Source organism: Pteropus medius, unplaced genomic scaffold (assembly GCF_902729225.1).
Source record: "Pteropus medius unplaced genomic scaffold, Ma_sr-lr_union100, whole genome shotgun sequence".
In the NCBI taxonomy this organism is placed as follows: domain Eukaryota; kingdom Metazoa; phylum Chordata; class Mammalia; order Chiroptera; family Pteropodidae; genus Pteropus; species Pteropus medius.
In genome coordinates, this window is record NW_024347788.1 from 10,307,852 (window position 1) to 10,335,373 (window position 27,522).

The 27,522-nt window shown below is 46.9% G+C and overlaps 1 protein-coding gene across 1 annotated transcript in view; it reads right to left on the reverse strand.

Annotated features, from left to right (window-relative positions):
• Positions 1 to 27,522, reverse strand: part of LHFPL6 (LHFPL tetraspan subfamily member 6) — a 194,795-nt gene that overhangs the window by 7,550 nt on the left and 159,723 nt on the right. The window contains exon 3 of the mRNA XM_039877253.1: positions 7,973 to 8,071. Coding sequence (XP_039733187.1) covers positions 7,973 to 8,071 — 99 coding nt within the window. The remainder of the gene's footprint in view (positions 1 to 7,972; positions 8,072 to 27,522) is intronic.

A 27,522-nucleotide genomic window follows, 5' to 3' on the forward strand; every position in this document is an offset into this window, starting at 1 on the left:
GCCATTCTTCCCCTGTCATGGCAATAAATGCTTGTCATTATAATTCAAACAGAACACCTTTTACCAGAGGGTAAGTATTGCCTGTGATCCTTTCAGGAAATAAGAGAAATAAATCTGTTGAAACTTTCTCTTTTGCTCCTTATAACGCACAGTCACACAGGACTCCAAGGTAACGTGGTTGGCAAATTGCTCCTTTCAACAATGGGGAATAGTATCCTTGACAGCTAAAACAGCGGTTAATGGGACAGACAGCAACGAACCACACCACCTGCCAAGTCACTGGAAAAAGATGCCGTGGCCACATTCCCGGGCCAGGAGCTGGGGTGGGAGAGGTGTGGCTGAATTTTCAGGGCGACTCAAAGTTAGTTTTTAGTGGAGCTTTTGTTAGTAATAGAGACAGAGGAAAAGGTGTAAAGAACACAGTCTTACTATAAATAACAATGAAATTCCGGTGATTGGTTCATCTTTGGAGGATGCTATAGTTTAATCTCTGCCTTTTCATTCCTTTGTTCTATTAACGTTTCAGAGCCTATGTGTCACTGTATCTGCCCCCTTCACTTCCGCATCCCGGTGCTCAGTACGATGCCTGAACCACAGCAGAAAATCAATAGACATTTGTGGCATGAGTGAGTGCCAGACACTACTTGTGGTGAGAATAAAGATCTAAAATGAATAATTATACAATAGCTGTCATGTATAGACTGTGAGTCAGGTGCTAAACAGTTTAGAAGTAGCATTTCATTTTGCCTATCATACTTTCAGGAATTTAGAGAAGCGAATCTATTTGTCCTTTCTCAACATTATTCTGATTTCGAAGATGAAGAAATTGAGATTCATGCAAAATAATTAGCTTTCTGGGTATTTCAAATAAATGGTGAAGCGTGAACTTGAATTTGAGTCAAACTGATTCCATAGCTTTTTCTTGGGCTCAGATAACGTGTTAGGAATATCCATATCAAATGTATTTTTCCCATTTGTTAGATAGTACTTGCCTTTGTTAGAACTTATATGGCAAGAAGAAATAAAGTATATTTTATTCCTTTGAATTCACCAGTCTTCCTAGAAGATTCCATGGACCCGTGCCCACCTTGCATGGTGCTAGTGATCACAGGCCCCGTCTTGCAGACTTGGCACTCCTAATTCCTGAGCCAATGGAACCAACCTGGCACTGTCTTGGCAACCCCATCATCTCTGGAAGATGTGGGACGGGGGACCCAATACACTTGCTTGCTGAATTCAGATGACTGATTCTTCCTGGGTGAGAACAGGCCATGGATGTGCCCCAGCTGGTGCTTTTGACCCTGACATGATCTGAGCAGAGATGGTGAAGGGCTCTGGGTCACAGCCACACTCCAGCTCCTGTCTCGGGCTGCTGTCTGTCTGTGAACCCTCAGCTGTTTCACGGTTTGGCAGGAGGCACTGTGCCATCCTCATTCCTCCCCAAAGACCTTGCCACAGCGCCCAGCACAGAGAACAGAGTTTCTCTGTCAAGCACAGCACAGAACCCAGCAACTCGGAGAGTCTTGCCCTCCGGCTGATGCCATTCAGCACAAACCTGTGTGCTGGACCTTCCTGTGTTCTGCATTTGAACCTGAACTCCACCTGTTCCCAGCTTACTTCTTTCCTCATGAGGTCACTGCTGAGTTCCCAGCCTTGTGGCCACAAGTGCCTGAGTCCAGATATAAGAAGCCGACTGACTTCATTGATGAAGTCAGAATAACTTTCATCTGTGATATTTAAAATTTTCAACAATGGTAAGATACAAATGCAAAGTTCGTGGAGAGAAGAATCAGGCATATTAGATTTCACCCGTTTTTGCTGCAGGAAAGTGAAAGGTTTAGTGTAGGGGGGACACTTTCGTACTCTTAAATCCCATGGACAAAAGGTCAACAGGTCCTTCTTCTCTTGAATAAATTTCTTCGTGCGTCTTCATCGTCAGACCATCTTGTTTGCATAGGCATTAAAATCATGAACCAAACCAATGCATCGTGGGACCAATTCCATTTGTTCTGTTGTAAAGTCACTGAACAAAGGTATCTCTAGTAAAAAGGAAACAGATTTTAAACTTTTGACCTAAAACACACGAAGGCTTTAATTCAAATCTTTCACGTAGTCGAAATGATCCCTCATGGGTCTGGAAAGAGGACAGAAGGACGCCAAACTCTGTTGGTGGCAAAAAACGTGGGAGCAAAATGGCCGAGGGAAGAAAGCGTGGCCGGGCTGTTTTTCCAGCTCCTTCGCGTGTTTCCGTTAGTCTCCTACTGGAAGTGACACGCAATATGCCTCAGTGTATGGAGCTCTGGGGACAACAAAAAATGGAGGCAAGAAATTCTTAAAAGATTTCCCCACCTTCTGTGTTTGCCTTACTTTCTCCACAGAGGTGACCAGGACATAGAGTCAGAGTATAAAATGCAGACATGTCCCTTCTCAAGGACGGGTGTCCTCGAGCCGTGGCATTAGTAGTTAAGGTCCACAGCCAGGCAGTCAGAGAGAGCAGGGATTTCTTCTCTGGGAAAGAGCAGACGCGCATCTCAAAGAGCTCGGAACAGCGCTGTGTCTAAGGAGATACGTCAGAGTGAACCCCGATGGGGAAACGTGGCTCGGCCTTGTAAGTCTCATCCAGCACCAGCCACGTGGAGGAGGACGTGAGGGACAATGACTGGCTGTATGAGGACCATACGCAAATCTGAGAATGTGTTCCATGGGTTTCAAATTTTAGGGGCAGGGGGAACCTCCCTGAATTAGAAATTCTTTCTGTTCTGTTCAACGGTATACATTTTCTATTTTGGTTCCTGTTTTTGCCCACTGACCTCCCCATAACTTGCAAATCGGTTTTTCTCAAGTGCAATTAGACTTGAGAGGAGAGTGAATGAAAGAAGATGGGGTCACCGTTCAGGCCGAGGAGAAGGGATTCCTTCGCAGGATGCAAAGTCTGAGAGACCATTACGGAGAGGTCCTGGGTTTTCAGAGCTTCTGGGGCTGTTCTTGAGAAGCCAAGAGCGTCATTTCAATAACAGGAAACACAATGGCTTCTTAATCAAATTAAGTAGCGAAAGGAAAGCAATAATTACTCAAATTCACTTGGCAAATTAGCAAGAGAAATTAATTGAAACACTGCTTTTGATCATAAGGATATAATTAGAAAAGCCTTTGGTGGATGAAAATATCTCTGAGGCATGAATTAAATCAATGGGACAATGTGATCATAAAGGCCTTATGTTTAATTTGTCAGTCTAAACCTCCAGTTACAGAATATGAATAATAAATAAATATGGAAAAGGAATAATAAACAATGATCAGCAGAGATTCATTAAAAACAGTCCTGCACAAATACCATGAATAATAGTAGCAATCATCTATTAGGCTTTTATTATGTGACGATGCTGCGCTATATACTACGTATTATTCTCATCACTGGTACTGTTTTGTTCTCTTACAAAGTAAGAACTAAAATCACCATTGTTAACACATACGTAGCAGAAGCCATCGCTGACCACACGATGGACTTGGTGATGGAAGCCATGTAGGGCCCTGAAGCCCAGCAAGAGACAGACTGACACGCCTTTCCCTCTCTCTGCTTCATCTTATACTTACGAGTGCCACTACTCCTCAGTGACATCTGGTTCTATAAAACTCCGAATACATCCAAGCTGGATGATAAGAAGCCAATCAGTACGAGTGTGTCCTGGCAGCAGTTATTTATTCAAGAGGGGACACATAGCAAAGTTGACTCAACTTCGTTATTCCATTAATGAAGGGGGAAGCTCACCCTGTCCTGTTTGACATGAATGACGATGCTTAGGGCCACAGGTGCCAAATGCAGCCACCTTATGACCTAGGAAGAACTGGCTTCAGGATGAAGCCGACTCTGAGTTGGATGACATCTTCGAGCTCCTAAATCAGCCAAGTCTGCAGCTCACTGTAGCTCTGGCCTTCCTATAATAAGTAAGAGATCTTAAATGCCCTCTCTGTTTGCTTAAGGCAGTTGGAGTTAGTTTTGTAACCTAGAAGATCCTAATTTACATAAAACAAAATGAATGTTTGCTCAACTAGGTTCTAGCAAAGTACAAAAAATACATTTTCTATACAAATTAAGGCAGCGTTTTCAAAGTATAGTCACGGGCCACTCACACCTGAATCACCAGAGGTATGTGTTTAAAATGTAAATGAAAGAATCATAATTTCTGGGGCACAGAAACTAAAAATCCACATTCTCAAAATTTCTACCTCTGATTCTAATGCTAAAGGTTGAAAGCTACCATCAAAGCAAGCTACATGATTTCAGCTGGGAATTTAGGAATCATTATGCAGCCTGATTGGACTCTTGTTTCCCTGTTTTAGAAATGTGTGTTTTCAAACTCGCTCCTGGTTCTTCAGAAATAAGTGTGAACCAAAGGTAAGCAGAGTAACAATCTCTGATTTGGAAAAGTGGGTATTTTTTTGGAAAATTGTTTCAAAGCTCTCCACTTAGTAAAATATTAAAATGCTCAAGAAATCATCGATAGCCTTATAAAACTGTTTTCAAGGGAGGTAAAATAAAAATTCTCCCAACTCTCCTTTCTAAAGAAAGGAGGCATTTTAAAAAATACATTCAGGTAGACTCCTACCATATGACATGACAACCACAGACATGAAGTTTTTCATAAAAAGACGGGGCCTTGTCTAACTAATACGTACATCTCTGGATTCAGTGTCAATGTGATTTCTGTGGAGGCCCCACCTGCCCTCTCTAAACTAAGTATTACTTTCATGGCTGCTGTGTGGAACTCGAACCCGCTGAAGAGATGGCAGGCCCCTGCAGGGGGCCCCGCGGCCTCCCTCCTGCCTCCTCTCCCTGCCCTCTCTGCGGCCACCCTCCTTGCCACACTGGGACGTGCCCCCGGGAAGGCCTGTTTCAGCGGCGACTGCCCCCGGGCTGCTCCCTCCTGCCACTCCACCTGGTCAGAGATGCTCGCCAGAGGGAGGGTGAGCATGGCTTCGGGTGCCTCTTCCCTAGGCATGTGACCTCTCCTTCCTCAGAAGCCTCTGGGAGCACGTCTTCCCATCTCACGGGCCCGAAGGAGCTTTGGCCCTCGCGTCCCCTGCTGATGTCGAGGAGTGAGGTGACCGGGGCTAATTTACAGTGCTGTCACCTTCTTTTGCGGTACTGCACGACAAGGAAATGGCGGTTTTATACAGAGGACGTTGGAATAGTTAAACGAGGCCGCTCAGTACTTGGACTGAACTGGGTCCCGACCCACTTCCCTCGGGGCTGGACGGATCAGTCAGTGGCACATCTGTGACGACGACAGTTCTAGCAGGTCAGGGGTATGCTTTGGGTGAAATCGGGAGACCTCAAACTACAGCCCCACTGCCTGTTTTTGTAAATAAAGTTTTATCGGGACACGGTCGCGCCCATTGATACATGAAGTGTCTTCCACGCTGTAACTGCAGAGCTGAACAGTTCAAACAGAACAAAGCTGAAAATACGGGCATGAACCCTGAGGACACGAGCATCGCAGCCTGTGGGAGGAGGATGAGCCCTCGCACTGTCTCCTTCGGAGGATGCAGCAAAAAGCTCGATTCTCAGAAGTGGCCGCGGCCAGCAGGGAGGATGCCACCAAGGCCGTCCTCACTGCCAGTGCTCACTGTCACATGGTGCTGTGGCTCCCAACCCCAGCCTAGGGTCCCTCCCAAGTTTGCTCCTTGATCTGCAACTTCACTCATTCACTGAATTGTAGCCTTCACCAGTGCTCAGGGGACCGAGAACAGCTTTCTAAGGATGGAAAACGTCCATTCGCTCAGTGGGAGAGGGACAGTGAGATCTCTATGCCAGTTTCTCGTTAGGCCTTCTCTTGAAAGGAAAGAACAATAATAGCAGTAACCAAGAATAGTAACCAATAATAGAAGTAAAAATAATAGTAACCAAGAGGAATCAAACGCGATACACCCAAAGTACTTATTCAGGGGATCTAGAACTCATTTTATCCGTATGTGATGCCAGTTTCTTTCTTTTCTCTCATCATGCAATCGAAGAGAAATTTAAAAATAAAAAGGCAAAAATTAAAAAGACACTATAGTTTTTAAATTGCTCAAATGGCTTCAGTGAGCTTAATGACGTAAGAAATTATTACCACTAGTAAAGAGGCAAGTGGGTTTTTTTTGTTCATTTGTTTTGTTTTGTTTTTCAAGTTTAAGTCTTACGTTCAGATTTTTAATCCACAATGCTGAGAAGAACACTGGGGTGCAATATTGAAAATTGCAAATAACAAGATCTGAGTTTCATTATAACCTGCTAATTAGTACAGCGACACACAGTGATAAGAGATCAGCAAGAACAGTCTTCTAATCAAGTTGAGGCCTGTAGGAACCAGCCAAGAATGCCTCAAACACCACAGAAAGATTAACGCCAAGCACTACGTTATAACATCTCCCCTGGACACAGTATGCTTTCCAAAAAAACAAAAACAAAACAAAACAGAACATTGATGGCCAACTTTATGCCAGCATTTCCCCCTTCTGCTCATTGATGGCGAGCACGAAGCAACGCAGACTTAGGAAGGCTTCATCATAAGGAGCAGGGGATCGGGGGGATGTGCAGAGAGAAATCTCTTATTTTCCATCATGCACATTAGGTGACTCTTAGAGCACCATTTTCTCTACCAAAAGAGCCAGTACTATCTTGAGGGAAGCAGGGTGTTCTTCATCCATTGAGTTGAACAAAAACTGTTTCATTTTAAAATTCACAAACTTTTGATACGGTATTGTATCTGTCCTCTTTTCTCAGAATCTAATAGAAGAAAAAAACTTTTCATAGAAGTTCCAACATAAAAGTCTATTGAAATGATTTGGGATACAGTAATATTGCCTTTAGACCAGTTCTAATGGCAACATTTTTCTTCTAAGAGTGAAATAGTTAATGTGAAAAGTGGATGCTTAAGTTAGTAATTCACTGTGCACCGCCACAAACTTAATCTGTCTATCCATATGTTAGGAAATATATTTGCTATCATGTGGCAATAAGTACTTTATGGGTTCAGTCTTCGATCTTGTAACACCAATTCTAGAAAAGTATCCTAAGAAAGTAATTCGATAAGGAAAAGATTTATAATCATTAATCTACGCATTATACATAATATGTCTTTAAATAACACAAACTGGAGTAGACTAAACACCCAGCTGGAAAGAAATGAGGAAGTGGTTAAGTAAAGGTAGGTTTACCAACCGAGAGAAATGCTATCTCGTCAGCTCTAACGGCGAAAACCATGTAGAGTATGCAAAAACAGCTTTATGGATTGCTGCTAAGAAGGATACGCTGTAGCTGAACGATCTGACAATTTTTGATCGGTATGCGGAAAACTTCACGAGCCTTTCTCCAGCATGTGCATCTCCATCTCTTCCGATCACGCCTCTCCTGCGTCCTGAGTCTCCGGGGTCTTCCGGGGAGCTTTTCCCATCCTCCTTTGTGCCTTTGCTGTACATAGTCCCTACCCGCAAGGTGCTTCTACTCCCTAATAACCGCCAAGCATCACTTTCTTCAAAACCCAGCTCAATCCTTCTCCCTTTCAGGAAGTTATCTGTTGCCCTGGAGTGAAATTGCTTTAGAGTCCTCAGCCCTTACTGTCATTTCCCTGATGCTTTTGTTTGCTTTATCATCTTCTCAGATAGACTTTGAATGCCATAGACAGTTCTATTTTTAGCGCATGCAATGAGTACTAAATCTATGATTTTGAATGAATGAATCGGTAAACATACACTCTGCTGAGCAAGGATCATTTCTTTTCTTTGTACTTCCCAAAGTTCAGGCGAACGGTATATTATCAATAGCTCTTTACTAAACCGGATGGAGGAATGTATGGGCGTTGGTGCACATGACCTCTGGCTGTGATGCCCACACGTGTTTTCCCTCCCCATCCCGTTTCCACCTCTTGCTTCTGTGAAAGATCAGATAGGTTCTTCTCTAAAAGGAGTGCCATCCACGGAGAGAACTTACCCAGGTCAAACTGGCCGGAAATGTAGCCACAAGTCTGCTGGACTTCCTCGCTGTCCCAGCCCAAGGGGTAGAGAGCGCAGCCAGCACCAATCAACAAGCCTGCAAAGAGATAAGACGAGAGGACTTTACAGGTGCCCATCTGCATCCCTAGATAAAGGTGGGGAGGGAGATGATCACTACGAGCAATATACCAAAGGCGCACGGCAGTTGCTTTTTGGAAAGCACCAGCCACGGCTCCCTTTAGCCATCTAAGGTTAGTTTGATTCCAAGAACAATTTCGACTCTGTTTAAAAGGAAAAAAAAAAAAAAAAAAAAAAAAAAAAAGAAGGAAGGAAGGTAAGGAAAGAAAGAAACTGTGAGAGAGAGTTCAGTTTGGTTCCCATTTTGCTTTTTGAAGCATTAAAAGCCTTGCAGATCCTGTTTAGGAAACACAATCCAGAAGCCTTTATAATTACTCTTGTAAAAAGCCAGGCAACTCCACCGTCAATCCACCTAAGCCAGTAATTCGAGAGCAAGCAACAGTGCCTAAGAGGTTATGCTTCCTCGTTCACTAGATTGTTTTTCCGACTTACGCATTAAAATAGAATGTTTCGGCGTTGTTGAATTTTGCTAGGGGCAAAGAGAAGCACTTCGGCGCCGTTCAGTGATTGAACCTGTGACCCACACCGCCCGTTAAACCGCTCCATTGAGAAGAGGAAAGTCACCGAGTATTCACCCGGCTCAGAATACACTAGAAGACAGGCGCTTATTGTCGTCTAAGTCCTCCGCGCAATTACGACCAAAGAGTTGATGATTAAACTGACAGTTTTATTTTAATAGACACTGACTTACCACCGAGGCACACTCCGAGCAGATAGCTTTCCCTTGGTGAGTCTTTAGTTTTATATCAAAGACTAAATCAATCAGTTTCACAAGAAGCCTAATGAGACTGAAGTGCTCACCATGTGAATCTGAAAGCTAATCTGAAAGTCACATCTCGTCACCTCAAACAGCAGTATCATCACCGTAAGTCCCACCACGGTGCTGGGCCAGTAGGACCAACACAGCAGTCTGACTGCCGAGAACGCCACCCCTATCTGAGGGACTGTGGCTTATGGGGCGCTAAATGAGGGAGCCCCTTAAATGAGGAAGTCCGTTAAGACGGTCATGTGAAGGCGGAATGACAGGTGTGTCCAGAGGAGACCGTCAGTATTTCTGGACTGAGTCCCTTTCAGTCCCTCTCTGGTCTCTTCCCGCTCCACGCAGTGATGCATGGTCACACAGTCGTTGTAACCCACACAGACAGTCCGATTCCTCACAGGCCTCTAAGGAGGAGCTGCTCCCACCTCCGCCCGCACCTCTATGCCGAGCCGTGTGGAGTCAGCCCCACGAACTGGCACCTCCCCCAGCCTGGTGCCCCATCCTCCAATCTGTCTCTTGGTCAACAGTAAAATGACCACCTGATGCAGAGGGGCTGTGACCGGAGAGAACGCCGACGCAGAGTCATGGACATTGCCGATCGCTAATCCCAGGAGGCCCCGTGCGCAGCTACGTGAATGAGTATGAACCACAACGAGGCTGGAGAACAATCCCGAAAGCTGTCACAGGAGGCTTTGCGGACTCAGCAAAGGCCCCAGTGGCTGGTTCCTCAGGCTTCCCCCCTTACGACAGAATTCATAACATTTTGACAACTCCGAGCCAGTGTGATCTCCCGTCAGGTAAACAGAGTTAATTAATGAGGACCCCGAAGTTTGTGTAAACTGAATGCCATGAATGTTTAATAAACAACGTGGTATCGTTTCCACGATACCTAGTGCTTCTTAAATTATTAAGTAACACCCCTTCTGGAGATCTTGGGAGGAACTTTTTTAAATGCAGAAAGGCAGTTAGACCAGAAAATGTTCAAGTGTAAGAAAAATGAACAACAGGAACATTTAAACCATAATTTTCTCTTTATCTGAGAGGCAAACAAATGAGAAAAATGCTAATTTTTTTTTCCAGGACGGCAGAAAAATATGTGTCACGTATTCACAAAAGCACCTGCTTCGGTCCTATAGGATACTGGCATTTGGGGACACTAAGCAGAGAGGAGCACGCAAAGGACCATGCAGGCAGGGAGTGGGCCTGAGATCCAAGTGGAGGGGCACTTGGCAGTCAGGGCTCTTCTGCAGAATACTAGGCCGTCTTTGTGACACTGTGAAAAGCAGAATCAACCAGACAAATCAGGAACAATTTTTTATATAGGAAATTGGTGTTACATGTATGAATTTAAAAAGTACCTTTTTCAAATAGGCTCACATTAAAAAAAAAAATTGTTAGTGGAAGGCAACTAATTTCTATGAATGCTTATATCAATATTTAGGTAGTGTGTGTCCGTCATCTGCCCGTGTTTGCTAATGGCAAAGATGCAGATCTGAAGGTCTGAGAAACATTTCCGGGAGGGAAGCGGATGCTGCAAGCCGATCGGCCTAACTGGCTGTGGCAACGATCAGGTTCTGCAGGTCAACATCGCTGGCCTCCCCACTCCCTTGCTACGGTTGTATGTTCAGTCAAAAGCAAAGTCTCCGAGTGAATTCAGCCAAATACACGACAAATGTTTACGAGCAAGCCGGCGCGAAAAGGAGTCAGGAGCCGATTCTGCAAGCTCAGTGAAAGCCTCCGCCCCTCTCCATCACACAGTCATCCTAACAAGTACTTTCCACACACGATAAATGCATCACATACCCAGATGGCGGGATCGGGGACGCTTCGGGTCAGAAGGCTCACAGCACTAGTGGCTGCCGTGTTGGATAGGACAAATACAGACGGTTTTCATCATCGCGTATCGTACTACAGGGGAGGGCCGTTCTAGACACTTCAGAAGGATGCTGGGCTGGCCGGATTCTTCTACCCTGTGCCTGATACTGCTGGTTAGCAGTGCAAATCAAGCCTGCTCTTTCAGATTCTCCCTCTCCAGGTGGGGCTCAAGGCTAATAGGAATTCCGGTTCATATTCTGTCCATGAGAAGGCCCTGCTATAAACGAGGAGTGAGATTTAGAAGGTAAAAGGATGGGCCGCGTTCCCCGTTGGCAGCTGTGGCCAGGGATGCGCCTCTCTGCAGACAGCAGATGTGGTTTGGGAGCTGCTAGTCACATGCCCTCACCATCACCCGCCAAGGGCAGAGTAGTATCAATCAGCAGTAGCATCTTTTGATGGCTGCGCTTCCTGAATTCCTGAATTCTTCTCTGACCTTCTCCTTCCCAGACCTTCTAATAGGTCTTTGAAACTCGATATCCCTGGGCTACATCCTTTCCTACTTGAAATATCTAGAGTGTTCCTTGTACTAGCCAAATTCTGGCCAGTACATCCCCAACTCGTGCAAAGACACATGGGCTGATGCGCATCTTTCTATCCTACCGCATTAGTTGAACTTCATGCATTTTCTCAACTAAAAAACGATCTCTAACATGAGTCACGCTCATTATCAAGCCTTAGGGTAAGTACAGTAATATTTGAGGGTAAGATAGTAATATTTGAGGGCTTCGTGTTGACGACCCTTGTGCTGTGATCTCTGGTTAGGTGACTTCTATGTTAATAACCTCTCCCTAGTGGGTTTTAGAAGAGATAGTTCAAATTTGAATGAACTGACCTTAGGCTGGAGTCAACTAGCATTTTATTGTCTATACTTAAGTACCAATATTGTCAAGTTGGAGACAAACATAAAAATGAGAAAGTCTTTTTAATGGAAGAAATCTGCCATTGTCCAGTTTTAGCAGGGTTAAACCTTAGACGATGTTGTAGAAATCAATGTTTGATGGAAGCATTGTTTGACAATCCCTGAATTTGATACCACTTCGCTATTATATTTGTGGACAAAAAGGGGGCCACGAGTTAAACCTGACAAGCTCAGGGGGCGCTGCACGGCGGGCCCTACAAACCCAGAGACTGGGAGTCACCACACAGGATGATCTGAACGTAAAAGTTTCTAACTAAAAGCAGGTCATGGTGGGCAGTCCTGTCCTAGGCCTGTAGCTTCCCTGACAAAGGTCAGTCTTTACCTTTAAAATCGGCTATTGTTTCTGTACAACCAAGATAACACACACACCTGTGAAATGTCAGAGTAACTTCCTTTTCCACGCCCCTCCAAGGCACAACCGCCTCACCAGAGCACAGGACCCCGCTCTGTTACCTTGCTCCCCAAATACCGCCTCTGCATGCTGTCGGTGTTCATTATTAACTACCGAGCAGCCGCCAAGGTAAAAGAGAGGTGTGTCTCTCTGCTTTGCATTCTCCCGCCCCCTCCATCCACCCCAGTGGAGGTCACGTGACCATCCTATGTCTCCTCTGATTCTAATGTATAAAATGAGCTGCAAAGTGGCCATTTTCGGAGCATTTTCTCTGTCCTTTGAGATTTCGCTTCTCGGCAGTTGTCATCAGTTTGGCTCAGATAAACTCTTATACGACTTTTTCTTAGGCTGGACGTCCTTTTGTTGACATACTGTATGCCGAAATAGGGCTCAGAGAATATTCCGGAATCCGAAGTGGTTGCCCAGATGACACGTTAGTGACCTAATGAGTTTAAATAACTCTAGCTGACTAATTTGTGCCTGGGAAGTAAATGGCTCAGTTAGAATCTTATGACTCACGAGCTTTTATATTTTTTACATGGATTTTCTTTATTAGATTTATAAACCTTGTGGTTACCACATGGGCTTAAAAATGTGGTATTTTAACCCAATTCCTGTGTCACTGCTATAAAAGACATCGTGAAAAAGAGTCGTATGGACACTTGTTGGAAATACGTGCACATGGGAGTGGACATGAGGAAAGAATCTGACGCTGGAAACCAGCTTGGGAAGGTGGTAACACAGGTGGCTGCTCGGAGGAGGTGTGAGATTATTTGCAGCTGCAGGCTCATTTGCAATTAAAGCAGCAATTTATTTTTGCAATCCTAAAGACTCTGCAACCTTTAAGGGGTCGTGAGTAAATCACAAATTAGTGTACATCAGTTCGATGCTGCGTTCGCATCCGGTACCTAGCTGAAATCAGCTGGCAGGAGGCAACGGATCGCGAAGAAGACGGTCTGTAGGAGGTCTTAGGGATTTAGGGAGGTGGCGCCTCCTAAAAAGGAGAAAATAATGATGACTCGCTTATTCTTAAATTTAAAAAAAATTGAATAATGAATGCATCGATCATTAGGTCATTTCAACCTGAGCACCCTAGGGTTTGGGCCTCACCCCGTACAAGACAATTGAAATATCTGAAGAGCCACGTTAGTGGAATGACCTCTGGGGAGAAGCCATCGGGAATGGAGAACAGATAAACGCACGGAGGGACCGCCTGGGGGCTGTGCCGTCTGGCTCTGCATGGGCCAACGTGCCTCAGCCTCGGCCTGGACCGAGGCGCCCTGATGGCCTTAGCGGAAATGCTATTCATTTTGACCCAGTGCTGGAAATATCTGCCACAATACTAATCGTTTCGTAGAACCTAAGTGTGAAGTCTGACGTCTGCAAAGACCTGGATGGTCAAATAAGAACCAGGGGCCCGGATTTTCCGTGCTGCAGTACACTTTCTATTCAGAGCACTTAACACTTAGCCAACAGCACATTAACATCACAATGCGGCCCCAGCCAGAAAAGCAACACAAACCTCCGTCAGCCAGCGCCTGCCAACTACAGCTCCGCAGGTAGTGAGCACAGAGTTCTGTTCAGCTCATAAAGCCTCGTTTTTTTCCAAGTTTCTGTGCGATCTCACTTTTCTCCATGACTATCGCTTCTTTCTTTTTCCACGGTTGTTTTTTTTTTTAAATAGTGTGACTTTTTCCACCTCTTGCCCTTGCAGCGATCACGTGAGCGTTTCCCGTCAATGCATCTTTTATGCTTTTTTGGATACTTTTATCCTTCCTCCGGTTCCTTTATCGTCCTTTCTGTGGCAGGCCCCGAGGGAAATTGTTTTCTTTACTTTTCTCACGAAAGCCGCTCAGTCTTGTAGCCTATTGTCTGGGCTTCTTCCATCTCCAAGGCTCCGTGTGCTAATTTACATACTGGATATCGGTCCCTTTTCAGCCCTAGATAATGGTCCCTTTACAAAAATGCAACAAAATAAATTCATTGGTGGGGAGTGAATGAGAGAGCAAGAGCCAGTATTATAGCTCTTCAGACTTTGAAAGCATAATAAGGAAATACTTAAGTATTCTATAAGAATACTTAGGTTAGGCTCTCGCTCTCTCTCTCTCTCTCTCTCTCTCTCTCTCTCTCTCTCTCGTAAGCCACACCTCCTTTCAAAGTGCTTTCTGGAAACTGAGGCACAGAGGATGGAAGAGGTTTGCCCAAGAACACAGAGCCCAGATCAGTCCCAGGTCCCCGGGGCCCAGTCTAGGGCTTCAACGCTTGGACAAGCCTACTGCAAGGTCACGTGCTCACCATCCACGAGCTGAATGCAGCCGCAGACGTGTGGGGTTTGACCGTCATCACATTTTGTAAAGCGGAGGTTTCACCTGCAAGCCCAGAGTCTCGTGCCTCTTGAATAACCGAAACATGGCCCGCTGAGCCTGCATACGGCTGGCCAGAGCCAGGTCGCACTGTCCCATTCCACGGCTCTGGACCTGGCCAGTCCCACGGGTGCTTCTGAATGGGGACGCCGGGATCACTGTGCCCATTACTAGTTCTTTGACTAAATCTTGAATTTATCATCTCCGAAGGTGGAATCCCTTCTTAATGATCGAGATACTCTCACTCCTTGCCTTATGCTCGGATCCGCCATGAAAAGACCGACCGCGCAGGCAGCCTGCCGGGGCCACACCGGCAGCGAGCCCCGGTTTTTAGCCCTTCCCGTGAGCTCCGATTGAGACGCACTCTGCACCATTCATCCGGGGCTCACCACCTCGCATTGCAGTGATTTGTAAGGATGACGCCTCACGGAAACTACTATATGTTTACGTGCTTCCAACTCACTGGTTCACGATGTTTGTTAAACCTTAAATAGTAAGTAATGTTATTTATTTGGTGTTTACAAGAGCCTCAGGATACTAGTAATTATATAATAGTACTATAATAGATGATATGAAACATATAATCCTTATTTGGCAGAGGAGGAAACTGGAGCCTAGAGAAGCAGGCTTCCGCTCATGAAGTGACGAGGCGGTAGCTCCAGCGACTTGCAGGTCAGCCTGAGCCTAAGCCAGTCCTCCCGATCGCTACCTTCAGATGTGTCGTATTCCCAAGCATTCATGGTCCCAGCTCCATGCCAATCTCCCACGTCCCTGGATATAAACAAAGGAGGGATGGGGCAGAAGGCAAGAGAGGCTTCGAGGCACCTTTCCTCTGGGACCGACGCCGCTGCCGCCTGTCACCAAAGGCAAGGTCTCTTGCAAGCCCCATCGTTTCCCCCTTCCCTGGGAGCTGGTGAGGTGGGACCTGGGTGTGAGCGCCAGCCTACACAGAGCCCCGTTTGCAGAGAGCCCACTGATATATAAAGATGAGAAGTTACCCTCGTCATCAGAAGTTTGATCAAGGAAAGCATATCCTGTCCTGACATTACACTATAAAACAGAAATATGATCATATCTGAACTATCAAAAATATTGTCACAAATCACAAGACCATTTCTTTGCTGAAAACATCTTGCAGAAGAGAACACGCCTCACATTCCCTTAAAACGGTTTCCAAAACGGCTCTTTGATTCTCATGCCTTCTCTTTTCCCAGGAGACACAAAATTCTGTTAACCTAGAATGAAAAGGCCTTTCGAAGTGAGAGGCAAACAAGCGTTTACTGGAGATCAATAAGAATCGCAATCAGGCATCATTAATTCAGGCGGAGACTCGGACAGTGTCCCGATCAGGAGACAAAGGCGAAGGGTTCTGACGAGAACGAGAGGGGACAGTGACGTCCACGGAAGGAAGGCGCTTCCATCGGTGCAGACGTTAATTCTAAACAATGTTTTTGATTTTCGGTCTGGGGGTCATCAGTCCAGTGGTCGTAACTGCTGCCTTGTTAGCTTTGCAAACAGTTTTTTTTTTTTTTTGGAAAACAAGGTTGCTTAAGCTCAGCCCAAAGGTCATTTTGCCCTATTTTCAGATTCCAAGATTTGAGGCATGAGACGTGCCAGGCAGTTCCTCCGGCGTGGCACCTCATTTTAAAGCGGCTCCACTGACACTGTTGTGGACAAGACACACACAGGGTACGCACTGCCGGAATATACCTGCTTCTTAGGGAGCAAAACCTTCACGGGCTGATTTCAGCCACGAGTGACGGGTCCCCTTTGCTCTTTCCAGAGTCTTAGGCAGTCATCAGTGGCATCTGCGATCTCGCGCCCCGGCATATGTCATCAGTTTGGTTCAAATAAACTCATAAAAATTCTCTACGGGTTTGGATGTAGAATAAATTTGTTTCACACAATGAAGCTTCAGGGGAGACCTTGCAAATTCTATGTGACGGTTTTTCGGTAAATTACATCTGCTTGACAGTGACGCCTTCTCGCCCTCGTCAAGAGCGCCTCAGGCCCATCCCTTCACTTTTTAGGTCTTGGCTTTCCTTATCTGTAAAATGGGGAGATGCCTGCTTCTCGGGGTTGTGGCAAGGCTTAGACTGCGTGCGGGGGGCAGGGTGCTGGGTTAGGTGTGAGCTGGTGCGCCTTGGCGCGCACTTGCCTGAAACCGAGTCCTCCTCTCTCGAAGAAGGTCGCCCTCTGAGACGGAATGCAGACAGGGCTCCAGCAAGGACATTCCTGGAAGTGTGAGCAGTGCACACCTGCCCCAGCAGTCACGTCAGCCGTGCACACCTCCATGGGCACAAAGGGAAGTGCCACAGCCCCATGACCTCCACACTCAGGCAAAGAATTCGTACACTGCTACGAGGAAAATCACACTTTGGTCTGTTCCACTTTTCGGTTTTGCTTTTTTGTTTGACTTGGAAAGGCACTTTTGGCCTTTCTGTGAGGCAGGTAGAGCCAGAACTGAGGACCCACTTGGTAGATGAAGGAATGGAGTGACAGACAGGCTGGGAGATCTGAGTGTCAGAAGTGGATAATCAGGGGCTGTCAGTGTAAGAAACGTCCAAACCTGTAGAGAATTTTTATGAGTTTATTTGAGCCAAACTGATGACATATGCCGGGGAGCGAGATCGCAAATGCTCCTGAGAATGACAGTTTCGTAGTTACTTTTATGCATTTGGAATTAAGGAGGGGACGTAAGGAAGTTACAAGGAGGTGGCAGCAAGCAAAGCAGGACCAGATTACAGGACAGTACACTACAGCTAAGAATGTGCTCTCCTGAAGGCCGTTATGGGTTATTTCAATGGTGTGTTAACCCAGAGGCCCAGAAACAACAGACAGAGCTGGCTCGAGGCACTTAGGGGTTCCCGATCAGACCACCCTGTGAGGTCACTTCCACAGACCCCTTCCTTTCATCACCAGGCAGAGATGGAGCACGTTTTTTAGCAGCCAGGGTCTAATGGAAGGAAATCGGGCAGGCTTTGATGTCGACCACACCAGATTCAGATCCTGACACCCCCGTACCCAGATGTGGGATCTCGAGCAGCATGCTTGTGACTCCTGTGAGTCTAGCTTCGCATCTATAAAGCAGACCTAACGGTGCCGATATCTTTAGCCTTGTGTTGGAAATAAATAAAAGGCTTAATAAAAGTGCCCAGTTCAGTGCTTGGCCTAAGACAGGGGCTCAGTCAATAACAGTTCTGTATCAATATTGCAACGATGTTGTACCAATGTCGCTGCTGTCTTAGAATGGCAAACATTTCCTTCTGCTCGACCTGCCAATTTCAGATGCGTCGTTAGCAGCTGCGGGTGCTCGCCATCTTAAACCAAACAAATAAACAAAAACACTACCTCGTCCGAAGCACGGAGCTGAACCTTATGGCTTGTCACATCTTCACGACAAATATATTTTCTGAAATGACCACATCTCTACAGCTAAGAATTATTACATGTCTTTTCCTCTAATTTTATATTATGAAAAATGTCCAACTTACAGATAAGTTGGAAGAATTCTATTATGAACACCCACACGGCCACCATCTAAGTTCCATGATTAATAGGTTTTTAAAATTTGCTTTATCACGTATCTATCCATTTTCCCGTTCCTCTATGGATCGCTCAATGTTTTATTGGGTGGCCGACAATTTTCACAGTAGGTTTCAAACATCGGTACATAGGAAGTTCCTTCTTATTATTCATACTCCGCCCCTTTTCCTGCTGTTTTCACAGAGTTCTGCACAGACCCAAAAGCCATAATTGACATGACGCTGCATCCCTACGGCTCAATGGCACTAAATCGGATGCCATCAACCTAGAAGTGACTTATATACGAGTGATTTATATAGGGCAATGAGTACCTCTAAGCCTCAGCAGTCACAGCAGCCATGTGAACAACATTTTCCAAACAACCATCCTACAAAATAGGATCAGCTTGCTTTAGTTGTCTGACCCGGAAATACCAATAAGAACTTGACATTTCACAAAGCCCGGAACGACAGCTCCAAAAAGAGTTCCAGCACAGCCCGCCCACTCGGCTCAGAGTTTTCAGTAGACATATTTTCTCTTAGGGATCACTGCTATTTTGCATAAAACAAATCACTCCTGATACGCCCCTAAGTAAAGAAAAAAGAGCTAATGGAATCATCACACTTAACACGAGAGCTTTCCGGGAGCAGGGCCAGGCTCCACGAGGATCTTGACAGGAAAGTTCTGACCAGAAAATGAGAAACAAACAAAAAAGCCCAGTTGTAGGAACATTTACACCGCGAAGCCGTCCCATCCCTGCTTGGAAAATGCAACGTCAAGTTCGAACCAGACCCCGGTCAGTGCATGCGAGCCGGCGGTGTCACCTGCACGCAGGTAAGTGGAAAACTGTCAGGAACACAGGCTGTGGAGTCAGAGAGCCCTGCATTTGAATACCGGGTCAGCTACTTACTAGATATTGATAGGGTGAGCTCTTACACCTGAACCCCAAAAGTTTCACCGTAAAATGGACCTACCGATGCTTCTTTACAAAGTTGCGAGAGGATTGGACAAAATGTCCCAGCACGATGCGGCACGCACAGAATAAGCTTCCCTCTTACAAAATAATAAAGAAAGAGAAGAAAAGGTAACCCTCTAAACAATTATTTTTATTTGACTTTGGAAGTAACAGTGACTTTGTGAAGACAAAGCGGACTGCCACCAGGATGCATTGCTTTTAGGACAGGTTTGCAGACCTTCTGCTGGGATCGTAGGGCACACGATGCCAGCGGTCTGAAGTCTCAAGGTGACACATCATGACATCACATCCTGAAGGAGACTGCCATGCCCAGCCACCTCCGAGCCTTCCCCTGGCCGGCTTGCAGACCTTCGCTTTGACCCCTGAGGGTCTCACTGGCGGCTCCCTCCCGCTCGCTGGTGCCACGGAGTCCTGTGTCCAGTCTGCCACCGTGTAACCCTCCCAGGAGCCCTGGGCGAGCTGGCATCAGCGACCCTGGTGATGGACTGAGGGCACATAAGTGCCTAGATAGCACTGGCTGGGCGACAGTCTCCTGCAAGAATCAGAGTGAATCTGGACTGTGTCCTGTTTGAATGGAGCCAACAGTGGGACCAGTCACCCCAGCTCTACCAGGCCCTGTGAGGACCAGCGTGTTGATGGGGCTGACACTCCGAGACCCAGGCTCCCGGGCCTGGGGGAGGGCCTGGCTGGGTGGGGGACTAGGGAGATGTGAGGGACCTAATTCCCTTGGGAGAAAGGAAAGGCCAGATTGTGGGTTGGGGAGAAGGGGACCAGAGAACGAATCTTTTCCTATGGCCTCAAGAAACATTATTTATTATTTTTAAATTAGTACCTAGAGCCACAGAGTCTGGAGAAGGGGCCTCGCTCGCTGTTTTAGCTCAGGTGGGGGCCTGACTTGGAGGCCTGCTGCAGAGACAGGTGTGAGGAGAACTCTGGGGAGGAATCTTCTAGAGTGACGAGTTCCCCGGGGCTCTTGGCTGTGCTTCCCTGCGAGCCCACTGCGGAGCCGGCTTCCTTCCACCCCCGTACCCAGGAGGCAGGGCGCCACCTCCACCCCGACCAGGCCCTTCCCCAGGACGTCCAGTGCCCCAGAACGGCCGGAGTCCATGCTTCCAAACCATCGTCATTCATTTCTACTGGACTTTTTAGAAAACTGTCAGGGTAAGGAGTATTTGAGATCTCGCTCCCCAGCACATGTCGTCAGTTTGGCTCAGATAAACTCTTAGAAAAATTCTATTCAGGTTCGGACGTTTCTCATGGTGACATTTCCTTGGTGTAGCACAGCAGGATTCTGGAGAGTCCGCCCAGGACCACCCAGGACCCAGACGTGGAGCTGCCAGGTACGACATGGCCCCACTGTGCCCAAACGACTCCCCATTTTGCATAGGGCGAACTTGGCGAGCTCCCAGGAGATGAAGACTCAAGTATTGGTTTGGGGAAAGGACGGCAAATAAAGGACACTCTCCCGCCCCGTTCGAAGGGAGCTCATCAGGCCCCGACATGAATGGACGGCCAGCCCCGTCTCTGACACGTGGCTCCAACTACGAAGGACGCCGAAGGCTCCTCGGGGACAGGAAGCCGCTGACACCAGAGGCAGACAGCTATCCCGAGACGGCGCCACGCCGGTTCAGCCACGGACTGACACCGAACTCAGAACCCCCTTCGCTTGACCGTCTGAACCCGTCTGCTAATGACACTGGTCGTAACAACGGTCCTACTTGTTCTTTGGGTTTTCTGCACCGTCTGACCATGTATGAGATAACCGCTCATCCTCCTCGACCGCTCATCCTCCTCGTGGCTCACGTAAACGTCACACGAGCCAGAGGCGGAGCTCGGATCACGACAGTTCACAGAGAGAAATGACCCAGAGCGGTTTTCGCGATGAAAGCCACGAGACCCTACCGCCCTCCACGCACCTGCCCTTCCCTTTTCGGGGCAAATTCGGCCTCAGCTCAGACCCCACGGTTCACCTGCACCGCCCCCATCCCCCCCAGCCAGCACACACGCGGATACTGAGGACCTCCTGGGAGACCTTCCCTGGCTGGCCGGTGCTGACACCACACCACCAGGATTCGTTGGTCATCGCATCCCTGACTAACGGAATCGGGGCTGGAACGCAGGGTTCCCACGGAGAGTCACCGCAGGTGCTCTCCCCCTGACTCCGTGGTCTCTGCCTGCTGTCACGCCAATAGCTTTCAACCGGCGGGCTCACCTCTGCCTCGGCAGCCGCCCTGCCCACGGCTTCCGAGCTCTGGGTGAACACACCCGTAAAGCTTCTCTGCAGACCCCTCCTTCCGAAGACGGGAATCCACCCCAAGAGAGCAAATAATCAACTGTCCCGACTCCCATCCTGCCTTGCCTCTCCCCACCTCCACGCCACCTGCCCCATCGCCCCGCACTTTCAAATGCTAAAAGAAGCCGTAGTAAAACTGTTACTCTCGGGAGCATGTGAGATCTTGCTCCCCGGCACCTGTCTTTGCTGCGGCTCAGATAAACTCTTACACGAATCCTCTACAGGGTCGGACGTTTCTCGCGTGGACAGAACGAGGCACTGATACAGGCTGCAGTGTGGATGAACCTTGAAAACATTATGCTGATGAAAGCAGCCAGTAACAAAAGGCCACATACTGTATGATCCATTTATATGACACCCCTGGAGAAAAAGTAGATTAGTGGTTGCTCAGGGCTGGAGGGAGAGGAGGCAGGGAAGATTGGGGGGTGCTGGCTGAGGGGGTGAGGTTTCTTTCTGAAGTCACAGTGATGGTTGCACAATTCTGTGAGTGTACCCCAACCACTGAATTATACATGTCAAAGGGATGTGCTTTATGGTATGCGAATATATCTCAATAAAGCTGTTATTTTAAAAGTGTCAGGATAAGAAATGATTTATCTTTCTATTTACTTCTAAGGTCCTTAATTACTTCAATCAGAGGCCCCGTGACAATACTAAAGTAGGATGCCAGGCATATTTTTTAAAAAGTAATAAAATCCACATGTGATGAAATGAATAGTTCGTGACAGACTTTCTACAGATGGACATCGAGGGGGCTTCTGGGTAGTACGCAACATGCCACAGCGAGCCACCTGGAGCCTTGAATTTTAGGCAAATGGGAAAAGTCTTTAAAATACTTTTGAAATGTAATGGAGAGAGTTTCAAGTGAAAATCCTATGTAGTAATGAAAACAAGCCTATCATACAATGATATGGCACTTTTTCTTTAAGTTCTAGATATTCCAATGGCAGATGTTACTTATACCTATGACCTTCCAAATGAAAAAAATTAAAGCCTGACGTCATGTGGTGTTTTTGTCTTGACAAAAGTAACGGGGGCCAGACTTAAATCTAGGTCTTTACGAGTGATTTGGATGCCGTGGTGAGACCCAAATATCACACACATCCCACAGACACCGCTACCAACTTGAGCGTGGTTCAGAGGTCAGCCTTCGAAGCATGGCCACGTCCCCTCCTGGCTTCGGGATCCTGGTGGCTTCCTTGTCTTTCTCTTGGGCGTGTTTTCTCATCAGTAAAATGGGAATAACATCCATGCCTTGGGCTGCTGTCAGGATTATTTTATTTTATATACGTAGGCACATATATATGTACACACGTACATACATGTACATCAACTGTATGTATAACCATATATGTAGCTTATATTATGAGAATATAACATATACAAATTACACATGCGCATTTACATTTTTGCGTAGAATATACGACATTTTTAGCAGGCTTCTATTATCTCTCTGGCTTAGGATAAATATTATTTTCACCACTAACATACTCATACAGCCCCTTTTGCACCACTAAAAAATCAGAATGTATGAACATCGACGAGGTGAGATGGTTCATGGTGCAGCGTCAAAGTTGGTCCAAGCCGCTAACGTACTTAAAACAGACGGTCCTTTAAAGGTGTTTTTCCCTTATCCGTTTTCAGGGAAACAGGAAAGAAAAACCTCATCTGTTTTCCTTGGGTCTTTTAAAAATACCATCAGTTCTATTAAGAAATGGTAAAGCCATCTGGAGTGGCTGACAGACAACAATTTGGAAGCAATTTCTTCCAAGACAGCTACAAAGATTTTCCTTTTCTGTTTTCTTTCCCTCTTAAAATGTCAAGGATAAATGAAACTTTTTACTTTTCCATCTGTGATTTACCCATCAGTCCCAAACAGGTCTCGAAAGTGCTCGAGAATTTGTTTCTAGTCAGTTCGATATATGTTTTTAAATTCAATTTTGAAAGTACCGCATTCTCTCTGAAGTGTTTCTATATTTAAAATATAAAATATTTTAAAACATTCATTGAAATATGATTACAAAGTATTTCACGATGAGAAAAAAATACTCTGAGTGCGATAAATAATAACATTGGCGGTCACGATAAAATCTGTCACATCTTTTACAAATAGATTATCCTAAGAGGTATATTAAAATAAATGAGAAAAGAAACTCGAAATGGGTAAATGCTGCATTTCTGTCGCGGAACTAGTAGAAAGTAGAATCAAGAATTCTAGGTAGATGTAGTCAGCCCAGGCAAAGACAACGGGCCTGGAAACGGGCAGGTGCAATGGGCAGGTGCAAGGCAAATTTGGGGACGATGAAGCCAGACGAAGTGGGGAACAAGGGAGTCGAGGGGAGTGACGGCTAACTGGCTGGGAAGGGGCCAGTGACCCTCGCAGAAGGTCATTAATTCTGGGTCAAGGAACTTGGCCTTTATGTAGCGGGCAAAGGAACGTGCAGTTTGTGAGCTGAAAGGGACCTTCAAGATGATATGATCTAATGCTTCTCCAATATTGCCGTCAAAATGTCCCTACAGCCCAAGATGAGTGAATTTCACTCCTGTGAGTCGCGGGTCCGAGGTGACTTCACTCAGTCCTCCTCTGAAACAGGTCTCCCCGATTTCTACCTGGAAAACTATCATGAGATTTTTCCATTCTACCTCACAGACAGCTTTGCTTTTTGTATAAAAATACCGTCTCCAACATGGAGTTGGAATAAAGCTGACATCTGGGGTGTATCCTGTTATTTCAGAGACGCGTCGCACGTCACGGTTTTCCCTTTTAGTATATGCGGAGCTCAGTTTTAGAAGAATCGATCGGTGAACCGAGGCTGCAGTTCCAAAAGAGGAAGTGACATGCTCAAAGCCACAGCTACGAATCAAACAGGAAGGACTCTCGTCCCTCTCTCCAAAGCTTTTTTGGCAACAACGCATTGTCACACAGAAAAAGCACCTGATCTGACTGGCATAGGCACGTCACATTCACAGGGGTTCAGCAGCCCCCCAGGGCTACCCCACATGTGGGACCGGACTCCCCCACTTGGCCCCTTGGACAGCTCCGTGTCCCATCACCCTGGTGACACACTCCCAGGGCTGTGAACAGAGCGGTCCCGTGGGTGTGAAGGAGATGCCTTAGACCGGGCTCCCTCCAGGGGACCTGTCGCCAACGTGGACTTGCGAAGGGAGAGCAGAGCTCAGATGAACCGCCCCTTCCCCGAGAGGGGCCCAGCGGCTGCCGATCAAAGGCTGTCCAGCGTGACTTGTGCTCTTTGGGGCTGCATAAGAGGCATAAAAAAATGGCAACGCCACGTTCATCTCTGCTTCGTTGCTGGTTCCACAACAGTCAGGCGTCCTGGGACGAAACAATTTTCTAAAAATATGGGTCAGCTGAGACCATTTAAAGCCTCCTTTTCTGGAGGTAAAGTTAGGACGTTCCCCTTGGGCTGCTTGGTGTATTCCTTCCCAAACTCTGCTCTTCCGACAGCATTCTAGCTCTCTAAAACATACAGTTCTCTTTGCCAGCGGGTCACGGCCTCCCAAAGACTGATAAGCAAGTCTGCATTCTTCCCGGGGGCCTGGGCCTGTTTCCCACGGTCCCGTCTGCAGGGCGGGGCGCACAGGGAGGTCTCTGTCGGAGCTTCTGCTGGTGAGTCATTGGCGCTGCTGGAGATGTGGTGCCACCTAGCCGGTGGGACCGGCTGTGGACCCGCCTGTTTCAGCCCTTTCAAGGATGAGTTTCTACCTTCCTGAGTTTTTGAAAGGAGAGAGGGAGTTAGCTCGCAGGGGGTGAACAGTGCGCCGAGGGCCAAGGTTTTATGTGGAGGTTCAAATTTTAGTGGGGAAAAATTCAATCCTTCATGTGCAGTAAACTTTTCACCCAGCTCTGTTTGCATAGCCGCCGGTGACAATGCTGAGGTGACCCTGGAGGGGGTCCGCCTTCATCACAGATTCTATTTCTTTATATTAAAACCGATAAACAAAGGAAATGCAACTGCTTTCAGACAAGCTTGATAAACAGATTATTTTCCGAATTCTGCTACGAAGGCATGGGATTTCACCTGGACGGGGACCTGAGTGGAACACGGCCTGTAGCGCTGCACGGCTTGGAGCCCGAGGTGGCAAGATGCGGGTGGCTCCACGGTGTCTGGACAGCATGCACACAGGTGGCAGGGGGCAGGGACACTGGAGGGCGGGTGGGCTTCCATGGGATATTTTATAAGAGGAAAAGGCTCAGCTGCTAAATATTTTTGAAACCTACCCTAACCAGGCATTATGGATGGAATCGTGCCCTCCCCCGCAAAGAGGTATGTTGAGATCTTATCCTCCAGTGCCTCAGACTGTGACCTTTGGAAATAGGGTCATAACTGATGTCATCAGTTACGATGAGGTCATGCTGGAGTAGAGAGGCCCTTGATCCAACATCACTGGTGTCCTTACCGGAAGATGGCCATCCGAAGACACCCAGACACAGAGGGAAGATGGCCAGGTGAACATGGCAGCAGTTTGGAGTTACGCTGCCACAAGCCAGGGAATGTGGGGGCCACCAAAAGGTAGGAAGGGACAAGGAAGGCTCTTCCCAGAGGCCTTCAGAGAGCGTGCGACTCTGCCCACACCCTGGCTTCGGCCTCCAGAAAGAGAAAAAACGCCTGTTGTTTAAGTCACCTGGTTTATGGCCCTAGGAAACTAACCTACCTAATCAAAACGACTTTCTTCTCTCCATTTAAATTTTTTAATGTCTCAGGCAGTAAGTGGTTAAAGGGAAGGACACTGGAGCGAAGGACACTAATGTCTCAGGTCACCAACCAACTCCCACTCCTCCCCACCCTCGCATGTCTCTTAAGAAAATGCCTCCAAAAAGAGACGTACACAGAGGCTCCGGTTTCTCCAAGCACAATGCTGAGGCTCAAAGGGGTTGCCTACACTTAGAGGCCACAAGCGGCACCATACATCTCTACCCCACCACTGGGTCATAGACTGAGGGTGGATGAAGCATCCTCAGCTATAACCTGGAGCAAGCATAACTTATACATCAGACACGACTAACCATGCACGCTTGACATGTGGGATGCAAGCTGCATAATCGGAATTTATATTTAAATGGCTTCTTTCTCCAAAGGACTTCAAGAAATTTACAGACTCATACTTAATTAGTTCTTGCGAGCCGTCCATGAAGAAGGTAAAGCGAGGTCATATATTCCTCGTTCCTCTGGCACCTAAGGTTTGGCCACTTGTTTTGTTTATTCTTGTTTTCAGGATTGTTGAATTTCTCTTCTCTCAATAGCTGTACTTTATTTCGAAGAAGATGTTCATATTTCCAGATCACCTATTCCTGGAAGCGTCTGGTGAATGGGAGAAAATCATTTCCATCACCCCCTTGTTTTGGAGAGGGGCTGCTCAGAAAGGTCCAATCTATTCTCAAATTACCGTATATTTAAGGCTATAACTCCTGAATTGCCTTGGGTTCTAGGAGACTCCGCGTGTACATGTGAGTTTGTGTGTGTGGTGTCGGGGTGGAGAGGGAGAGGGAGGGAGGGAGGCAATAGCTTTGTCAAGCAGCATTAAAATGCCATAAAAAGTGTCGTAGGTGTGGAGGCGGATCTCAGCATTTCAGCAGAAGCCTCATCGTCACACACACCTTTCGTGACCCGTGTGGTCGGTTGACAGACTGTGCTCCCTCGGACCTCCCGACAGGGTTGCCATGGCTTGGAGATGTGGGGTCGTGAGAATCATCACAGAAACGGAAGAAGGCGGGACTCTGGCCCCAACCCCTATTTTAGGCGTCTTTTCTCATTGAGCTTCTGAGTGAGCGATGCCATCTCCTGCGCACCTTCATGGAAGTTAGGCGAAGATTTAAGAAAGATTAGTACATTTTGTTTTGAGCTCTTTGGAGAAAGACGTTATTTCCATAAAAAAGGTGCCATGTAACATGGGGTTCTCTGGACCTGACCTGTGAGGTTCTGCCTTTAATTTGTCAAATACGGCAGGTCTTTGAACACCGTCATTTCTTTCGAAGTCCTTGCAGAAACTTAACTCTTCTTCAAATCAATCAGCCTCTGGCAAAACTGGTTTCATTATATGTCGATCCACTTAAAGTGTCAGAACCCATGGAGGACGTGAAGTGAGCGCTCACCGCAGTGAGAAATGTTAAAATCTGTATTCCTGATTTGCTAAGGCTTAAAATTCTATACCAAGGGCAGAGCAACGCTAAGCCACTCCAGTCTTTACCGGCCCGTATCCGAGGAGACTCAGTGATGGGAGCGAGCCAAATGCCACCGGCCTCTCAACCAGCAAAGCACTCTTTACAGTCATCTGACGTGTGAGTTCAA